Source organism: Paroedura picta, chromosome 2, assembly GCF_049243985.1.
Source record: "Paroedura picta isolate Pp20150507F chromosome 2, Ppicta_v3.0, whole genome shotgun sequence".
Lineage (NCBI taxonomy): Eukaryota > Metazoa > Chordata > Lepidosauria > Squamata > Gekkonidae > Paroedura > Paroedura picta.
Genome location: NC_135370.1, coordinates 171,118,671 through 171,138,071, shown reverse-complemented (window position 1 = coordinate 171,138,071; position 19,401 = coordinate 171,118,671). Strand labels below are relative to the sequence as shown.

At 48.2% G+C, this 19,401-nt stretch overlaps 1 protein-coding gene across 5 annotated transcripts in view; it reads right to left on the bottom strand.

The window, feature by feature from the left end:
* The window catches only part of INF2 (inverted formin 2), an 89,727-nt gene that overhangs the window by 27,644 nt on the left and 42,682 nt on the right, over nucleotides 1-19,401 (bottom strand). For 3 of the 5 annotated variants that reach the window (XM_077323836.1, XM_077323839.1, XM_077323838.1), the window contains exons 2-7: nucleotides 10,804-11,212; nucleotides 8,167-8,282; nucleotides 6,394-6,553; nucleotides 5,308-5,341; nucleotides 3,267-3,408; nucleotides 2,115-2,256 (exon numbers count right to left, since the gene is read on the bottom strand). In XM_077323836.1, the coding sequence (XP_077179951.1) occupies nucleotides 2,115-2,256; nucleotides 3,267-3,408; nucleotides 5,308-5,341; nucleotides 6,394-6,553; nucleotides 8,167-8,282; nucleotides 10,804-11,197 (988 nt within the window). In that variant the 5' untranslated portion in view covers nucleotides 11,198-11,212. Of the gene's footprint in view, nucleotides 1-2,114; nucleotides 2,257-3,266; nucleotides 3,409-5,303; nucleotides 5,342-6,393; nucleotides 6,554-8,166; nucleotides 8,283-10,803; nucleotides 11,213-13,990; nucleotides 14,134-19,401 lie in introns of those variants that run through there. The other 2 variants (XM_077323837.1, XM_077323841.1) reach the window with 2 other exon arrangements.

The window sequence follows — 19,401 nt, the reverse complement described above, 5'->3', positions numbered from 1 at the left end:
CTGTCTGTTTCACGTGAACCGCCCTGAGCTTTCAGGGAGGGCGGTATATAAATATATATAAATAAATAAAAGCACAAATAATTAAATGCATCCGATGCCTGGAAGGACACGCAGCCCGACCAACAGGAAAACAACTTTCGGGGACTGCTTCCTCAAGAACGTTGTGGAAGGTTCTTTATGGCGTCTTCACTCACTAAAACTTGTGGAACTCCCTGACACAGGATCTAATGATAGCCACTGATTCAGTGGATTTAGAAAGGGGATTAGAAATATTAATGGAAGAGAGGTCCATCCATGACGATTGGCCACAATGACTAAATATGGCCTCCCTGTTCAGAGGCAATAGCCCTCTGAATAAAGGGCTTATGCCTCCATATCATGTACTGGAAGTCTTCAAGCAAAGGTTGAATACACACTTTTCTTGGATGCTTTAGGATGCTTAGGGCTGATCCTGCGTTGAGCAGGGGGTTGGACTAGATGGCCTGTATGGCCCCTTCCAACTCTATGATTCTATGATTCTATGATTCTATGATTCTATACTTCAGCACATTGGTTGAAAACCCTTGGTTAAAATTAATGTTTTACAAATATGACGAACGTTTGGATACCATGGTTTTGATACTGGCGTTTGGATATTGAAAGGGCTGGAAACCCATGGGTCTTCTGAGAAAGGGGTCTACAGGTGGCCGTCCTCATACCAGGTGAACCATTCGGCTCAACATCCTTTGCTAGCCCCCTATGCAAACAAAGAGCATGCCATTGCCTCGCTCCCAGAATCCTCTGCAACAGGCAGGGGTCCTAAGGAATAGGCAGGGGGATTCCTTGGCTAACCGAGTGGTGTAGAAAAGGCTCCCTGAGTTAAGGCATTTCCGATTCTGATACGGCCGATCCTATATTGAGCAGGGGGTTAGACTAGATGGCCCGTACGGCCCCTTTCAACTCTATGATTCTATGATCATAGAATCACAGATTCATAGAGTTGGAAGGGGCCATACAGGCCATCTAGTCCAACCCCCTGCTCAATGCAGGACCAGCCCAAAGCATCCTAAAGCATCCAAGAAAAGTGTGTATCCAACCTTTGCTTGAAGACTGCCAGTGAGGGGGAGCTCGCCACCTCCTTAGGCAACCTATTCCACTGCTGAACTACTCTGACTGTGAAAAACTTTTTCCTGATATCTAGCCTATATCATTGTACTTGAAGTTTAAAGCCATTATTGCGTGTCCTTTCCTCTGCAGCCAACGGAAACAGCATCCTGTCCTCCTCCAAGTGACAACCTTTCAAATACTTAAAGAGGGCTATCATGCCCCCTCTCAACCTCCTTTTCTCCAGGCTGAACATTCCCAAGTCCCTCAACCTATCTTCATAGGGCTTGGTCCCTTGGCCCCAGATCATTCTATGAATGCGGCTTCAGATGACTGGAAGCTGCCTCCAGTAGTGTGGAAGGAACAAGGCATTTGTTTAGACGCCTGGGGCGTCACCAGTTCTTCTCTTTCACGCCCAGCAGGTTTGTTTGTAATGGGCGTGTGCATGAAGCACCAAGAATGACAGTAAACTCAAGCGGAGACACTAGACGGGAGGGACCCGAACTTTAATGCTAGGGCGTTCTCCTTCCATCAGACGAAGGTTCCCCATGTCAGTTAGTCATGGCTTGAGGTAGGAAGAAGGAAACGGGGTCATACCACCTTATTGTAAATGACTAGGATGAATTACGAGTTTGTACGAGATGTCTGTCATAGGGAAATGCCACATTGCGGTGACATTCTCCTCTGTCACGAAAAGGCCTTTTTAAAGAACGAGCCATGCCGGATCTGGCCCTTTTGTTCTGAGAAGTTAACAGAGAAGTTAACAGACGTTCAAGAATAAATTAAGAGGAGGAAAAAGACCCTGGGTCTCGTCATCTTTGCCTTGCATTACGCACTGCACCATGGGTTACAGCAGGATGGAGTGCCTTGAGTTATGCACTGCATCATGGGTTACGGGGTGCTTACAACTTACTATCATTGGCTACCAGGATAGCTCTGTTGATGAGGATTTCTAAGGGCTCCCACAGTAACATGCTGGGGCGCCTAGAGTTATGCACTGCATAATGGGTTACGGGGTTCTAACAACTTACTGTCATTGGCCAGCAGGATGGCTCTGTTGATGAGGATTTCTAAGGACTCCCACAGTAACATGCTGGAGCGATGAGACGGCTCTAAATGCAAGAGGCTCTGGAGAATGGACAGCAGTTGGACAGAGATGGGGAAGCTGCTGACCTGAAATGCAAAGTGGGGGTCTTCTATTTTAAAAAATGGCCCAGGTATAATAATAACAATAAAGATCCGACAAGTCACAACTGACATATGGGAACCCAGGAGGTCCCTTCCAACTCTATTATTCTATGATTCCATGGTTCTATCTTTCCCACCTATACTCCCCAAAGAGCATTAAGATCTATCAGCCAAAATCTGCTATAGGTCCTTGGCCTCAAAGAGATAAAAATTGGCCTTGACCAGGATCAGGGACTTCTTGACCTTGGCCCCAGCCTGGTGGGTCTTTCCAGTCAGCAGACAAGCTGTATGCCCTTTCACAGAGCAGCCAGGATGGTCTGGAATAAGACAACTTCATACACATTGGGTGGAACCCGGTCTAAAATGTCCATGCACCAAAGGACTTCTGAACATGGAAACGGGACCTACTGCCTACCCACTCACACCTGATGTGGAACACATGAACCCAATGGCACTACCTTACACCAAACCAAAGCCCTTGGCCCATCAGGATCAGCATTATCTGTTATTCCCTCAAATCACCTACCACTTGGTCCTTCTAAGTGGAGATGCTGAGGATTGAACCTGGAACCTTCTGCATGCCAAGCAGATTTCCTACCACTGAGCCACAGCCCTTCCTTTACTCCAGGGTTTCAAGTGGGGATCTTTCTCATCACCTCCTGCCTGGTTATTCAATTGGAGATAGCGGGGATTGAACCCAGGACTTTCTGCATGCCAAGCAGATCCTCTACCACTGAGCCATGGTCTCTCCCCACCACCTCCTCCTCCTCCTGCTGCTGCTCAAAATGCTCCATTCAATGTCATTCTTGGGGAGAAGGGTGAGATGGGAGCAGGAAGTCTGCCACAAGAGGGAGGAATTGCCAAAAATCTCCCCCCCTCTTTGAAAGCCTGGATCTTTTTGATGGGACCCAAGCCAACGTCAATGACTATTGATATTAAAAAAACCAGAAAGACACTGGGCAGGGGGGTATATCAAAAGAGCAGGTGGTACTCACTTTGTTGAATAGCGAGGAGAAAACTGCATGATGATCGCTCATGTCAATCCCATCGCATATCCTGAGCAACTCCTCATCGTCCTCAGACTTGGCCTCCTCAAAGGTCTCACACTGGATCAGCAAGTCCTCATCCTCGATATCTCTGCAGGGACCCCATCGCAGGAAAATATAAATCATGGCCCCAACGACATACATCAGTGCATCTCAGTGTCCATGGAGTTAGAAAACCATTGCTCCTCTCCATTCACAACAAACAACCCCGCAATAACCTTCGCTGACCTAGATTTAGTATTTGCAAGAATACCTTTCTCTGTCCACACTGCATGAAGGAAAGGTTCTCTTTATGCGATAAATGTTGAGAATGTTGAGCATTTGGTTGTGACTGCAGAATGTTGAGCATTAGGTTGTGACTGCAGCCAACATCTGCAGTTCAAGGGATGTTGCGGTTAAGAGCTGTGGACTCAGACCTGAAGAACAGGGTTTGACTCTACTTCGCATGCAGCTAGCTGGGTGATCTTGGACCACTCACAGTTCTCTTAGAGCCGTTCTCCCAGGCCCGCCTACCTCACAGGGTATCTGTTGTGGGGAAGGGAAGATGATTGTAAGCTGCTTTGGGACTCCTTTGGTTCGTGAAAAGGAGGGTACAAAACAAACCTTCTATATTTGTAGAAGAAAAAGAAGAGTTGGTTCTTATATGCCGCTTTTCTCTACCTGAAGGAGTCTCAAAGTGGCTTACAATTGCCTTCCCTTTTCTCTCCCTACAACAGACACCCTTTGAGGTGGGTGAGGCTGAGAGAGCCCCAATACTACTGCCTGGTCAGAACAGCTTATCAGTGCTGGTTGAGCCCAAGGTCGCCAGCTGGCTGCATGTGGAGGAGGAGTGGGGAATCAAACCCAGCTCACCAGATTAGAAGCCACTGTTCTTAACCACTACACCAAGCTGGCTCCTGGAAGAGCTCCTGGAAGAGCTGCGGGAATCTAATGGCATTCAGTTATGGCTCCCTCTCACCTCCCCTGCTGGGAGTTGTGTTGGAGGGTAGGTTACACGAGTTAGACCGCCATGTTGTATATTTATGTGCTCTGTAGTTTCATGTCCTTTGTATTCATGTCCTCTAACACAGGGGTAGTTAACCTGTGGTCCTCCAGATGTCCATGGCCTACAATTCCCATGAGCCCCTGCCAGCAAATGCTGGCACGGGCTCATGGGAATTGTAGGCCATGGACATCTGGAGGACCACAGGTTGACTACCCCTGCTCTAACATGTATTCACATGTATTCATGTCCTCTAACACGAGAAAATCCAAGTAAATAAATTTAATGTTTCAATGAGGTTTTATTGGTTTTTTTAGTTTCAGTGGGCTAATATTGTAATCCGCCACCAACCGGTTCCCAGGAGTGGCAGGAAATAAATTGAAATAATAATAATAATAACAACAACAACAATAACAACAACAACAATAATAATGCTATAAGGCTCTATGAATTCATTTTTTAAAGCATGGTTTAAGGCAGGGGTGGCCTAACTTTGGCTCTCCAAATGTCCCTGGACTACAATTCCCATGAGTCCTTGCCACGGGAACTGTAGTACATGGACATCTGGAGAGCCACAGTTTAGCCACCCCTGGCTTAAGGCCTTATGGGGGTGGGACATGAATTCTGCATTTTGGTACATCTGGATTACAATCAGCAGATGATGAAAATCAAACCAAGAGAATATCTCCCCAACTCAGTTATTAGCTAGTCTGATCCGGTGAAAAATTCCTTTGCCGACCTGAATACGGTGGTTGGTCAGACCCCGAATTCCGACAGGAACTATCAATTGACTCTTTCAAAGGCAAACGTTACTGTAGTGTCGAACTCCTGCCTCCTTCTGTATCTGCCCTTGATATAGTATGGTGTCAAACAGAGCAGAGAGAAAGAAAAATCTGCAGTCATGCTGGTTGGCTCACAGCTGATCAAGGGAAGGCCTTCCACATTCTTTCCACCGCTATCTTATAACCCCGCAAAAGAAAATCTCAAATACCGAATAAAATCACTTACCGTAGCTTGGTCAGAATGTCCAACAGCTGGAGACCTGGAAGGAGACAAATAACAAAAATTGACTGATGCTGTCTGCTATTTACTGAATCTTTTGCCAGACAGAAGGGGAGAAATGTTACAAAGAACAGATAAAAGGAAAAAGAAAAAAAAACACACCCCAAACTGGAATAGTTAGGACCCGGAAGGTTGAAGGCCTGTGCAAACTGGACTAAAGGGTAGAAAAATATATGAACATTTATGCTGCACAGCTTTTAAAATATTTTTTAAGGTTATACACACATTCAAAGCCCCCAGGCCGATCTTGACAAATTATCCTGCGCACCATACAATCTTAGGTCTTAGACTTTCTTAGACCCTCACCAAGTCTTCTGCAGAGGTTTAATTTTGACACACATCGATGGATAAAATGCAAAATACAGAAAGCCGCAAAATAAATAAATAAATTATGACATCTGTTTTTTTAGGGTGACCAAAATCAACCAAAGTGCATCTGATAGAAAGTGTCCATTTATCAGTTAATAGTCCACTTCTTTCAGCCTGCCAAGTAATTCTGATGTGTACCCAGGAAATCAGGGCATGTGCTGGATGTATTCTTTATTTTATCAATGTACTAGTCAGGAAGCCCGTTATAGTCAGGGATGCAACAGGTGCTAGCAGTGTCCCTGACGTGGCCGCTGTTGCCCTACCAGTTTGCCAGTCCCGTGGCTTGGCTTGTGGGCCATGGTTGTAGGTGGGATGAGCAGCACGTGTCAGGGCGCTGCGGGTGTGCTCTGCTGAGTGGCCAGGCTGTATCTGGCCATGAGGCTCGGCAAGCACAGCCCGGCCACCTTGTGGGGGCAGGCGCTCTAGGGGCTGGCCGAATCTGGGTGCACCCACCTTTGCTGGGCATGCTCGGATTGGCCCATGGGGCATGTTCGGATAGAAGGGGAGTCCGGACAACTGGATGTGTGCCAGCCATGCTCTTCCTTGTTGCAGGGATGCCCTGTTAGTGCTGAGAATGCTGATACAGTCACACCAGCAACAATTGCCTTGTCACCCTATGAAAACAACCCGATTCGCACTCAAAAGATCTGAGCTAGGCATTACCTATGAACTCGTTCCGGAGCTGCGTCCTGGCTCTCAGTTCCTCGGTTCCCAGTATTATCGCATTGATGGCACTGAGGAGCGTTATCATGTAGGGCACGTTGTCTGTAGCCAGGAGTTCGTTCATGATCACGCTGAATCGGTACTGTTGGCTTTTCACCGTCTGGTAATATTGAAAAAGCAGGTCAACGGCAAGGCAAATCAGAAGTGGTTTCATTGCGTCAAGGTTAAGAACATCAGAAGAGCCCTGCTGGATCAGACCAGTGGTGTACCTATTCCAGCGTCCTGTCTCATGAAGAGTCCAAACGGGGCATAGAGGCCAAGGCTTTCATATGAACATAACAAGAGCCCTGCTGGATCAGACCAGGGGTCCATCCAGTCCAGCCTCCTGCCTTTCACAGTGGCCAGCCAGTTCCTCTGGAGGGTAACAACAGGGCAGAGAGGACAAGGCCTTCATGAGAACATCAGAAGAGCCCTGCTGGATCAAACTAGTGGTCCATCCAGTCCAGCAACCTGTCTCTTGCAGTGGCCAACCAGTTCCTCTGGAAGGCCAACAGCAGGGCAAAGAGGCTGAGGCCTTCCTTAGAGCACCAGAAGAGCCCTGCTGGATCAGACCAGGGGTCCATCAAATCCATTATCCTGTCTCACACAGGGGCCAGCCAGTTCCTCTGGAGGGCCAACAGCAGGGCAAAGAGGCCGAGGCCTTCATGAGAACATAAGAAGAGCCCTGCTGGATGAGACCAGTGGTCCATCTACTCCAGCATCCTGTCTCAGTACTGGAAGATAGTTATCACATATACAAAATTTTTGGCCTCCATATCAAACCCTATTCAACTTTACTGAACCCAACTTACACCTCTTGAGTTTATTGTGCTGCCTACTGTTCCCCTCCTTTTGTGTCAGTTATGTAGCATAATTATGTCATGTTGTAATCTGCCGTGAAATTCCGGGGAAGGGTTGAATAGAAGCACAGAATGGAATGAAGTACTTGAAATGCTGTCACATAGATGATGGAACAGAGTTGTTTTCTGTTGCCCCAGGAGGTGGGACCAGAATCAGTGGGTTGAAATTAATTCCAAAGAATTTTCGGCTAAACACCCAGAAGAAGTTCTGGACAATTAGAGTGGTTCCTCAGTGGAACAGGCTTCCTCGGGTGGTGGTGGGTTCTCCTTCTTTGGAAGTTTTTAAGCAGAGGCTAGATAGTCATCTGACAGAAATGCTTATTCTGGGAGCTTAGGCAAGGTTGTGAGTGGGTGGGCAGGAAGGGATGCTCCAGTGTTTGTCTCTTGTGGCCCTTCCTTGCACAACCAGGGAATTGCTGATTGCCACTATGGGATGGTGGAATTCCTTCCAGGCCAGGCTGGATTCTGGAGATTTTGGGTAGAGGGATCACTTGGGCACAAAACTGGGGTCCCTGTGGGTGGGCAGGTAGTTGTGCATTTCCTGCATAGTGCAGGGGATTGGACGAAATGATACTTCCAACTCTATGATTCTATGGGTGTATGAATGAATGAACGATGTTGGGCAGCAATAATTTCTCCCCCTTGTCTGGATACCCCAGCTTCATGGAGTGCCAGGTGTCATGGAATCCAGCCAATCAAGGTGCCCCCTTCCCACCGCACTGTCCCCCACCCCAATTTTTAGAAGCCAGAGCTGGGTCCAGGAGAGAAGTGAGTCTGGGGAAATGTAAGGGAAGCCCTATGTTTTGTTTGACCTGAAATGCCAGGGTTGTTTTCCAGCTGTTGACACCAACTGGACATTCAACATTTGCCTTGCCTTGTAATGATCGAGAGCATCTAGAGCCAGTGCGTGGCCATCCACCGAGTAGATGCAGAGGGCAGCCAAGAGTTCAAACACTTGTTTCTTGACCATGACGTTGGACGTGTCCAGAGCTGCAAAGACAGAGGACCAGTGAGGACAGGTGCAAACATAACACAGATGCCAACCCCCCCCCCCCCAGACAAGACCTTCAGAAATGACCCTGGAGCAGCCTCTGCCTGACAAAATCCCAAACAGCAGCCACGGAAGAAGTCCCAGCCTTCTGGCTACCACAGTAAAGCAAGTTCAAAGTGGGAATATGGCATCAGGAGGTCCATGGTTTCAAGATCTCGACCTTTCCATTTGTCCTGATTGGGATGACCCAGAGTAGCCCAACATTGTCAGATCCTGGGAGCTAAGCAGGGTTGGCCCTGGTTGGTATTTGGAGCCAGCTTGGAGTAGCCTCTAATCTGAAGAACTCAGTTTGATTCCCCATTTCTCCACATGAAGCCTGCTGGGTGACCTTGGGCCAGTCATGGCTCTCTCAGAGCTCTCTCAGCCCCACCTCCCTCATAGGGTGTCTGTTGTGGGGAGAGGAAAGGGAAGGCGATTGTAAGCTGCCTTGAGACTCCTTCAGGTAGAGAAAAGTGGCATATAAGAACCAACTCTTCTTCTTCTTCAGTAATATCAGGGCCCTCTCATCCCCACCTCCCTCACAGGGTGTCTGTCATGGAGAGAGGAAGGCCAGGTGATTGTAAGCTGCCTTGAGACTCCTTCAGATAGTGAAAAGTGGCAAATAAGAACCAACTCTTCTTCAAACTTTGTTTTGTTCCATTTCAGTGTATGTGAAGCACAAAAAACCATCTTTCTCTTTCTCTCTCTCTCTCTCTCTGGATGGGAGACCACCAAGGAAGTCTAGAGTCACGATGAAGAGGCAGGCAATGGCAAACCATCTCTGTTAAACCCTTGCCTTGAAGAACCCTACAGGGTCTCCATGAGTTGGCTGCGACTTGATGGGACTTTACGCCTTTCAATCAAGCCAGCACATCTTCTGACCTCCTAAACGAGCCCTTTTCAACCTTTTGACCATGCATGAGCCCCTGAAACAATTTTGCAGGCTTCAAGGAGCCCCAGAAGTGGTCAGGTGGCCACGCCTCCCTGCCACCTCCCCAGAAGGTGCTGGAGCCACGAGAGAACTCACTCACATTCAGAAGGGAGAGTTTCCTAGTTTGTGGTTGAGTCCATTAAGGAAGGGGGGGAAAGGCCGTGGACCCCCTCTAGAGCTCCCATGGGCCCCCAGGGGTCAGCAGATCCCTGGCTGCAATTCCCTGTCACTAAACTTACTGCACCCCACCATCTAAACAAGCAATAGGGTTGCAAGTGTCCTGCATAGTGCAGGGAGTTGGACTAGATGTCCCAGGAAGTCCCTTCCAACTCTATGATTCTATGAATCTATGAAACCCACCATCTAAACAGGAGATTGAAACACTTCTTACTTTCCTGGTGGTGGGAGGCACTGTCAAGTCACAGCCGACTTAAGGCAAACCCCTCATGGGGTTTTCATGGCAAGAGATGGTCAGAGGTGGTTTGCCCTTGCTGGGCTCTGTGGAGTGCTGCTGGATGGTCTCCCATCCAAGAACTAAACAGGGTCAAGTCTACTGAGCTGCTGAGACCTGACAGGATTGGGCCATCCAGGTTAGGGCTCTGATTTCCTGACTGTTTGCTGAAATAGCATCTGCCAGGCCACAGAGGATAAAATGCAAAAGGTACCCCAAGGTGACCTCTGTGCACCAAGAAACCCATGTTAATAAAAGAGTTATTCAATTAGAAGAAGAGTTGGTTTTTATACCCTGATTTTCATTGCCCAAAGGAGTCTCAAAACTGCTTACAATCGCCTTCCCTTCCTCTCCCCACAACAGACACCCTGTGAGGTAGGCAGTGCTGAGAGAGCTCTGATGTTACTGCTCTGTGAGCACAGCTCTGTCAGGTCTGTGACTGGCTCAAGGTCACCCAGCTGGCTGCATGTGGGGGAGTGGGGCACCAAACCTGGCTCGCAGGAAGCCGCAGCTCCCAACCACTACACCAAGCTGGCTCAAATAAATTTGAGATTTAGATGAAAGTTTCTAAAGTCGTAACATGAGAGAACTAGTCTCTCATACATATACACATTTTAAAAGTTTACATGCGAATCTATCCAACATGAGAAATGAGACACCATTATGAATTTACACAATGATAATAAACCTAGTAATAGTACAATAGACACGTGAGAATTTCTGGAGCATGAATTTAATGCTAGCGTGACTCACTTATATCGCCGCAGTATGGTATTAGCCTGATAATTTTTTTCAAAGATTGTTTTCATTCAATACTATTACTACGATTGAATAAAAGCAATTTATGCCAGCAGGGGCTCATGGGAACTGTAGTCCATGGGCATCTGGAGAGCTACAGCTGGGCTTCCCCTGCTACAGGAAAGCCATGGCAAACCACCCCCTGTTTCTTGCTTGCCTCAAAAGCTTCTTGCCTGGGCTGTCGGGCAGCTTCCGGGCCCTCCGGCTCCTAAGGGGACCAGGCTTACAACTTGGGAAGCAAGACAGAAACAAACCCGAGTTGCCACCGCGAAGAATACAAAAAGAACCCTTCCGCTCTCACCTTGGGAGAGTTTCCTGACGTAACCCTCATTGCTCACGATGTACTCGATGCCTTGCCGGGAGTTCATGAGCGCCCGCACGCAGTTAATGCACGTCAGCTGCAGCAGCGCATCCGAGATCTTGGAGACGCCCCTCCCGGACAGCCTGTCCAGGGCTTCCAGCAGAAGGTCCAGGCCGCACAGTTCCAGAAACTGGACCATCCAGGCGTCGTCGCTGCTCTCCAACCTCTTCTTGAGACCGGAGTAGTTGACCACGGAAGGGATCTGCAGGAGCCGTATGCAGAGCTCCGGCTCGGCGTTCTCCAGGTTGGCCTCCGTCTGGTCGGAGTCCTGGGGCCCCAGCTTCTCCTTCAGGGTGGCCCATTTCTTGTGGGCCCCTTCCTTTTTCACAGACATGTCGTCCGTCAGCTCCTAAAAGGGGGGGGGGAGAGAGAAAAGGGGCGTGAAGGCCTCCTCCCCGATCTGACATGGTCCCGCTTTTTGGAGAAGGACGTTTTCCCAAAAAGGTCAGTGACCAAGTGGACAGAGGAAGATCTCGGATCAACCGGAGAGAGCGTCCTCGTATCTGAAAAGGCGTGCTAATCACTTGCTCAACAGGTCTCAGGAACACAATTGCGACACTGCATCGGTCCTTTAAATCAGTGGTCCCCAACCTTTTTATCACCGGGGACCACTCAACGCTTGACAATTTTACTGAGGCCCAGTGGGGGGGGTAGTTTACTCCTCTACTCTCAACCACTGCCCTAACGCTCTCTGATCGCTATGGTAATGTTTAAACATCCCTTCAAAATAAGATACAGACACGCCACAACAATGAACCTAAGGAACATTTTATTTTCATGGAAATTTTAACTCATGACAATGACAAATCAATGGGAACCCTGAGCTTGTTTCTCTGCAACGAGATAGTCCCATCTGGGAGTGATGGGAGACAATGACACCCAAAGTGTGTTGTAAAGGGCCGGGGGAGGGGGAGAGAAGGCAGGGAGAAGGCATCCTTCGCGGCCCACCTCCGATTAGTTGACGGACCACATGTGGTCCACAGCTCACAGGTTGGGGATCGCTACTTTAAATAGACCATGAGGTCAGCTCCAGAACAAACTGATGGTCCATTTGCAAACACTGTGTTGTCAAATACCCCAAACAAACACCCTATTGGATGTTTGTTTTAACAGCTGGAGGGCTGTTGGGTTAGAGGGTCGTTGCACACATATGAAAAATGCAAAGAGATTGGGTGATCAGCTCGTGTTTAGGACTACCAGGTCCTTCATGGCTATTGGACAATGTGGGGGGGGGGGAGTTGCTGGATCCAAATTGAGGAATTCATGGAGATTAGAGGATAGAGCCTGGGAAGGACGGGGACCTCAGTGGGGCCCAAAGCCACCCTCCAAAGCATCACAGAATCCTAGTCAGAAGGGGTCACAAAGGCCATCTAGTCCAACCCCCTGTCACACATCCTCACGCAATGTTACTCCCTGCCTGACAAAGGATCCCTGCTGGTTGCAAGCATTCAGCCGGCAACCTTTGGAAGGTGGGTTTTGTAACGTCCTGTCAATTTGGGAGAATTGACTTCCTCCATCTCACAAGCATTCGGGAAGCCCAGTGGGGCCTGCATGGCTTATCGTGCTGTCTTGAAAGGTATTTATCACCCGGAGGGTGTAGCCGAAGATCCGTGGATTGTCTGGCAGACAGGCAGGGACGTTCCGAACGGGGTTTGCCCTTGCCTGCCTCTGCGTCATCTCTAGTCTTCCTTGGAGCCGGGTGAAAAGGAAATGATTCCATGCATTTGTTTGGCAGAGAAGACAGAGGACTGAAATGAATGTGGGCTGCTCCACTCAACCCCAACTTGCTCATTGACAATAGTTGTTGTTGTTGTTGTTAGGTGCGAAGTCGTGTCCGACCCATCGCGACCCCATGGACAATGATCCTCCAGGCCTTCCTGTCCTCTACCATTCCCCGGAGTCCATTTAAGTTTACACCTATCATTGGCAATAGAAAAGAGCAAAATGTCAGGAGGACCTTAAAGAGTAACAAAAATGGGGGCAGGAGAGGAGCTTTCATGAGTGAGTACTTACTTACTCCTTCACCCTATATCAAGCTTTGTCAACCAGGGTTTCTTGACAGCCCTGGAAGGGTTTCCTAAATGGGTGGGAGTCAATTATTTTTAAAATATATATTTTTAAATTAGTTGGATGTTTATTGGGTGATATGATCATAGATGGCCATGTTGACCTGCCCCCCCAAATAACCAGTGATGGGCCTGGGGGGGCTGTAAAAAGGGGAGGGGCCCCAGGTAGGTGTGTACACCCTATGCTTCCCAACAACATTCTGCACAATTGTGCTCCTTTTGGGGTTTCTCGAAGCCAGAGGAATGTTTCACTGGTTCCCCAGTGGTAGATAATGTTGAGAAAGGCTACCCTGTATGTATCTCAATTAGGGAGTAGTGAGTGACTCACAAAAGCTGCTTCCCTGCCACAAGTTTTGACAGTCTTTATGGAGCTCCTGGACGTTTGCTATTTTCTACAGCTGCAGACGAACTATCCGATTGGAAAGTGAGCTGTGACTCATGGAAGCTCCTCCCTGCCAGAAATGTTGTCAGTCTTTAAGGTGCTTCTGAACTCTTTCTCTTTGCTACTGCTTCAGACAGACAAACACGGCTTCCTTCCTCCCTTCCTTCCTTCCTTCCTCCCTCCCTCCCTCCCTCCCTCCCTCCCTCCCTTCCTTCCTCCCTCCCTCCCTCCCTTTCCCCCCTTTTCCCCTTCCTTCCTTCCTTCCTTCCTTCCTTCCTTCCTTCCTTCCTTCCTTCCTTCCTTCCTTCCTTCCTTCCCTTTCCCCCCTTTTCCCCTTCCTTCCTTCCTTCCTTCCTTCCTCCCTCCCTCCCTTCCCTTTCCCCCCTTTTCCCCTTCCTTCCTTCCTTCCTTCCTTCCTTCCTTCCTTCCTTCCTTCCTTCCTTCCTTCCTTCCTTCCTTCCTTCCTTCCACCCACCCACCCACCCACCCACTCCAGTGCCTGCTTGCACAGGCTACTGGATTAAGATGGGGAATCACACACACACCAGTTTTGCTCACACATAGATTCTCTGTACAGCTAAGGATTCATTAACCACCAGCCGAGACGAGAAGAGGGACCACATAATGGCAGTCATTAGTTTTCGCCACATATAAATAGCAGGTATCTAGCCGCAGGTACCTGTAGTGGTGACAGCGTTAGACTGCGATCCAGGAGACCCAGGTTCAAATCCCTACTCCACCAGGAAAACTTGCTGGGTTAACCCTGGATGACGCCCATATGCTCAGCCTAACCAACCTCACGGGGTTTATGGTGAAGGTAACCTAGAGGAGAACAATTTAAGGTGCTTTGGAGAGAACCCACTAGGGAGAAAAGTGGGTGTCAATGTAGAAATAAACAATCAATAAAACCAGAGTACATTTAGAGCATCAAGCCTGCCCTTAGGGCGCAGTCTCATTCATCCAGTTGGAAGTTAGTTCCCTTGAAATCTGCCCGTTTCGCCACCAAGTACCCAGAATTAGGCTCAAACGGTTAATTTCCCTTCCTCCTCTAGCTTGAAGGGCTTGGGCCACAGCCCAGCTGAATAGCCTCCTTTTGGCTGCAAAAGAAGAAACTATGCCAGGAACGACGGAAAGTAAAACAGTGAATAAGCTCCTTGTGCACAAGCTGTGCCGCTTTTCAAACAAAAAAGAGACGAGTGCTTGCCCCCCAAAGGAAAAACTGTGGGCAGAGAATGCAGGCAATGAGCAGCTATTTCTAGCCGAGCTCCTCAGGCCTAGCTCGCTCTGGACTTGGGTAACGTCCCCAGAAGACTCTGAAAGGAAAGCAGATTTCTTCCCCGACCCTTCCAGGACCCTGGTCCTCCAGGACCCCTTCTGGATCAGGCACATGGATCAAGCACTGGACTTGACACAAGGAGAGAACAGATGGGAGAAAGGAAAAGGCTAAAACCCCTGCTTCCCCTCACAAAACAACCAGCCACCTAAGGATCTAGGCCAAGGGTAGTCAAGCTGCGGCCCTCCAGATGTCCATGGACTACAATTCCCAGGAGCCCCTGCCAGCGAATGCTGGCAGGGGCTCATGGGAATTGTTGTCCATGGACATCTGGAGGGCCGCAGTTTGACTACCCCTGATCTAGGCTCCAGGTGGGACCTGGGGATTCCCTGGAATTACAGTTTATCAGCAGATCACGAAGGTCAATTTCCTTGGAGAAAAGAGAGGCTCTGACAGGACTGCTCTGTGAGAACAGCATTTACAGGACTGTAGCTAGCCCAAGGTCACCCAGATGGCTGCACGTGGAGGAGTTTCCGCTGTTCTTTAATGTTACTGTTATTACGTTAATGTTATTGTTGTTATCCCCTTGTTGTGACTATAAAATGGAGTTACCTGTATCATTTCTTGTTTCATGTAAGCCGCCCTGAACCTTCGGGGAGGGCGGTATATAAACACAACAAACAAACAAATAAATCAAGTTTACGAGGAAGGAATGGTCTTTCCAGAAAGCCAGTATGGTGGACTGGTTACAGCGCTGGACTAAGACAGGGTTTTCCACCCGGGTTTTGTGAAACCCTGGGGTTTCTTGACGGCCCTGGAAGGGTTTCCCAAATGGGTGGGAGTGAATTAATTTTTATATGTTATTTACATTAAATTTGTTAAACATTTATTGTGATATGATCATATATGGTCATGTTGACCCCCCCCCCCATGGCCAGTGAGGGAGGAGCCGTGGGTGGGTGTGTCCACAGCTATGCTTCTGCACAATCGCATGCCTTCTGAGCTTCCTCCCCGGGGGGAGGGAAGGCTGACCTGGCGGAACAGCTCTCTTTTACAGGTCCCGCGGAACTGTTTGAGGTCTTGCAGGGCCCTGATCTCACTCAGCAGAGCGTCCCACCAGTCTGGGGCCAGGGCCGAAAAATCTCATTCCATGGAATCTTATGTCAGTATAAAAACGGGAAGTGTTAAATATGATACAAGACTCCTTTTGTTGCATTCGAATCACATGGTTAGCCCTGCGGGATTATGCTGCATGAGAACAGGAGTCAAGGCTCCCAAGCCAATGGTTTCCAGAGCAATCTAAACCGAGAGCCAGTTTGGTGTAGTGGTTAGGAGTGTGGACTTCTAATCTGGCATGCCGGGTTCGATTCTGCACTCCTCCACATGCAGCCAGCTGGGTGACCTTGGGCTCGCCACGGCATTGATAAAACTGTTCTGACCGGGCAGTGATATCAGGGCTCTCTCAGCCTCACCCACCTCACAGGGTGCCTGTTGTGGGGAGAGGAAAGGGAAGGCGACTGAAAGCTGCTTTGAGCCTCCTTCGGGTAGGGAAAAGCGGCATATTAGAACCAACTCTTCTTCTTCAGTAATCTCAGGGCTCTCTCAACCTCTCCTCCCTCACAGGGTGTCTGTTGTGGGGAGAAGAAAGGGAAGGCGACTGTAAGCCGCTTTGAGCCTCCTTCGGGTAGGGAAAAGCGGCATATAAGAACCAACTCTTCTTCTTCTTCTTCTTCTTCTTCTTCTTCTTCTTCTTCTTCTTCTTCTTCTTCTTCTTCTTCTTCTTCTTCTTCTTCTAAAGCTGAGGAAAAGGGCATGACATATTCTCAGGTGCATGGTTAATTCACGGCATGCAGCCCCCTACAACAGCAGTTCCCAAGGAGGTTTCAGGTGCCCATCAAGTGTTCTAAGGCAGGGGTAGTTGCTGGCAGGGGTAGGCAGGTGTTTGCTGGCAGGGGCTCATGGGAATTGTAGTCCATGAACATCTGGAGGACCACAGGTTGACTACCCCTGTTCTAAGGCAGATACCGGTAGGGCTTTTCACAAGACTGGCTATTGGAGATTTGATTGGCTGCTTAGATTTTTAGTTGGGGGCAGCAACCCTCACCCCGCAAGGATCTGCCCTGTGCTGCCAAAATTAACCTCTGGCAGCCGTTTTGCCGCAGCCCCCACGGGTCCAAAAACATTTGGGGAACTCTGCTTTCTGATATGAATGAAGCATGGACTTGTTAAAACGTCCCACCACATCCTCTTCGATGTTTGAGTTCGCCAAGGCCGATGCTCAGGGGCTCCGCGGCAGAAGCACGCTTGTGGTACATTTCCCTCTGAGCTTGAAAATTTCACAATTTCTCCTTTGCGAGCACAAACCGCTGCAATCCTGCCCCAATCGGCAGGCAAGGCTGATGGTGTGTTGACGCTGGTTTCAGGGAACATTCTTTTGGAGAGAAAAAAACACAGACATCCTCTCTTTTGGGTGGGGGAGGCTGGCCAGACATAATTGGAAGCTTACTCAGCAGTTTGAAACAAGGCGAGGAGTCATGCCGGCGCTCTGACTCACTCGCAGCTTGACTAGGGACGGAGGCTCACAGAGAAGTGATATCCAGGTTGGAAGAGGACCTCTATTTCAGTGGAAGAAGAAGAAGAGCTGTTTTTTTTTTTCTTGTTCCCTTCTTTTCACTACCTAAAGTGGCTTACAAACGCCTTTCCTTTCTTCTCCCACAAACAGACACCCTGTGAGGTAGGTGGGGCTGAGAGAGCTCTGAGGAAAGTGTTACACAAAACAGCCCTAGGATAATTGGGACTGGTCCAAGGTCACCCACACACCCTGTGAGGTCAATGGGACTGAGAGAGCTCTGAGAGAACTGCACTGTGAGAACAGCCTTAGGAGAACTTAGCAGGAGAATCTCAAAGTAATGGGGGAGAGGATTTTTAATTTTATTTATTTATTTATTTATTTATTTATTTATTTATTTATTTATTTAGATTTATATACCGCCCTCCCCGAAGGCTCAGGGCGGTTTACATTAAAACTAGTCAACGATACATCAAACAGTCTTCGTTAAAAAGTGGTTGTAACCATATAACAGAATAATGTAACAGTATAACAATATAATAAAATAATATAATGATGGAACAGTGCAATACCACAACAGGTCCAGAGCGCTCTGGTGGAGTTCTGGGAGGAAGGGGGGGGAGTGGGGGCCCTTCATTCGCTGTTGGTTGTGCCTGGTCTCAACCAAATGCCTGGCGGAGGAGCTCCTTTTTGCAGGCCCTGCGGAACTGTTTAAGCTCCATATTAAATTTTTAAACTGTTTTTAATCCGTATTAAACTGTTTAAGCTCCGTTTTAAATTTTTATCCCGCTGTTCCCAGACAAACTTGCTCACAGCGGCTTACAATGTTAAAAACATAACCTCATAAATATAAGCAGGATGGCTGTCCCCCGGCTGGACGAGAGAAACAGATAGCTAGTGGGGTTTTTTTGCCTGCCACCTTGTTATTAATAGTATTTATGCATTACTGTTATTTTTCACAGTCAGAGTAGTTCAGCAGTGGAATAGGCTGCCTAAGGAGGTGGTGAGCTCCCCCTCACTGGCAGCCTTCAAGCAAAGGTTGGATACACACTTTTCTTGGATGCTTTAGGATGCTTAGGGCTGATCCTGTGTTGAGCAGGGGGTTGGACTAGATGGCCTCTATGGCGCCTTCCAACTCTATGATTCTATGATTCTATAAGGGAAATTATGGGGTTTTATTGTATTTTTATTCTTTTGTTGTTTGTAAACCGCCATGAGTCCAGTTGGGAACGGTGGTATACAAAGAAGCAAGCAAGCAAGCAAGCAAGCAAAAAAACAAACAAACATTAATCCAAAAAGATCGTGCTCCACAGGAGGATTAAAAAAAACCTTCTTAACTGGAACATGATGGCATGAAGAACCAGACTTCCCTAGATGAAATATGAAAGTTCCTCTTACTGACTCTCTACGTTTGCCAACCTCCAGGCGTTGGATGGAGACCTCCTGCTATTACAACGTATACCTGGAGAAAATGGCCACCTCGGAAGATGGACTCTGTGGAATTTTACCCCATGGAAGTCCCTTCCTTCCCCAAGCCCCGCCCTCCTCAGGCTCCACCCTCAAAACCTCAGGCATTTCCAAGGTTGAGCTGGCAACACAACCTGTCTCTGTATAAGGAGCACAGTGTTTGTTTGCTCCTGAAGACCAGCTCCTGGCAAATTTTCTTGCACAATCAGTGTTGGTCCTTTCTTCACAAGGGTGCCTGGTTGGCTAACAAGACTCATTGCTGGATACTGTCCAGGGAAATAGCTTGCTTTTACTACCCACTCCGTGAACTCTGACGTGGAGAGACACCGTCTCTTATTTTTAAATAAATAAGCCTCAAGCCTCCCTCCTAGGACGACCTCTACAAATCTGCCCAACCCATTGGGCCTCAGTATGAGTTGAGCTGATGCTTTTCTCAGTTTCCACGGTTCTTTAATGTTACTGTTATTACGTTAATGTTATTGTTGTTATCACCTTGTTGTTACTATAAATGGAGTTACCTGTATCATTTCTTGTTTCATGTAAACCGCCCTGAGCCTTTGTGGAGGGAGGTATATAAACACAACAAACAAACAAATGAATCAAGTTTACAAGGAAAGAATTGTCTTTGCAGAAAGCCAGTATGGTGGACTGGTTACAGTGTTGGACTAAGACAGGGTTTTCTACCCGGGTTTTGTGAAACCCTGGGGTTTCTTGACGGCTCTGGAAGGGTTTCCCGAATGGGTGGGAGTGAATTAATTTTATATGTTATTTACATTAAATT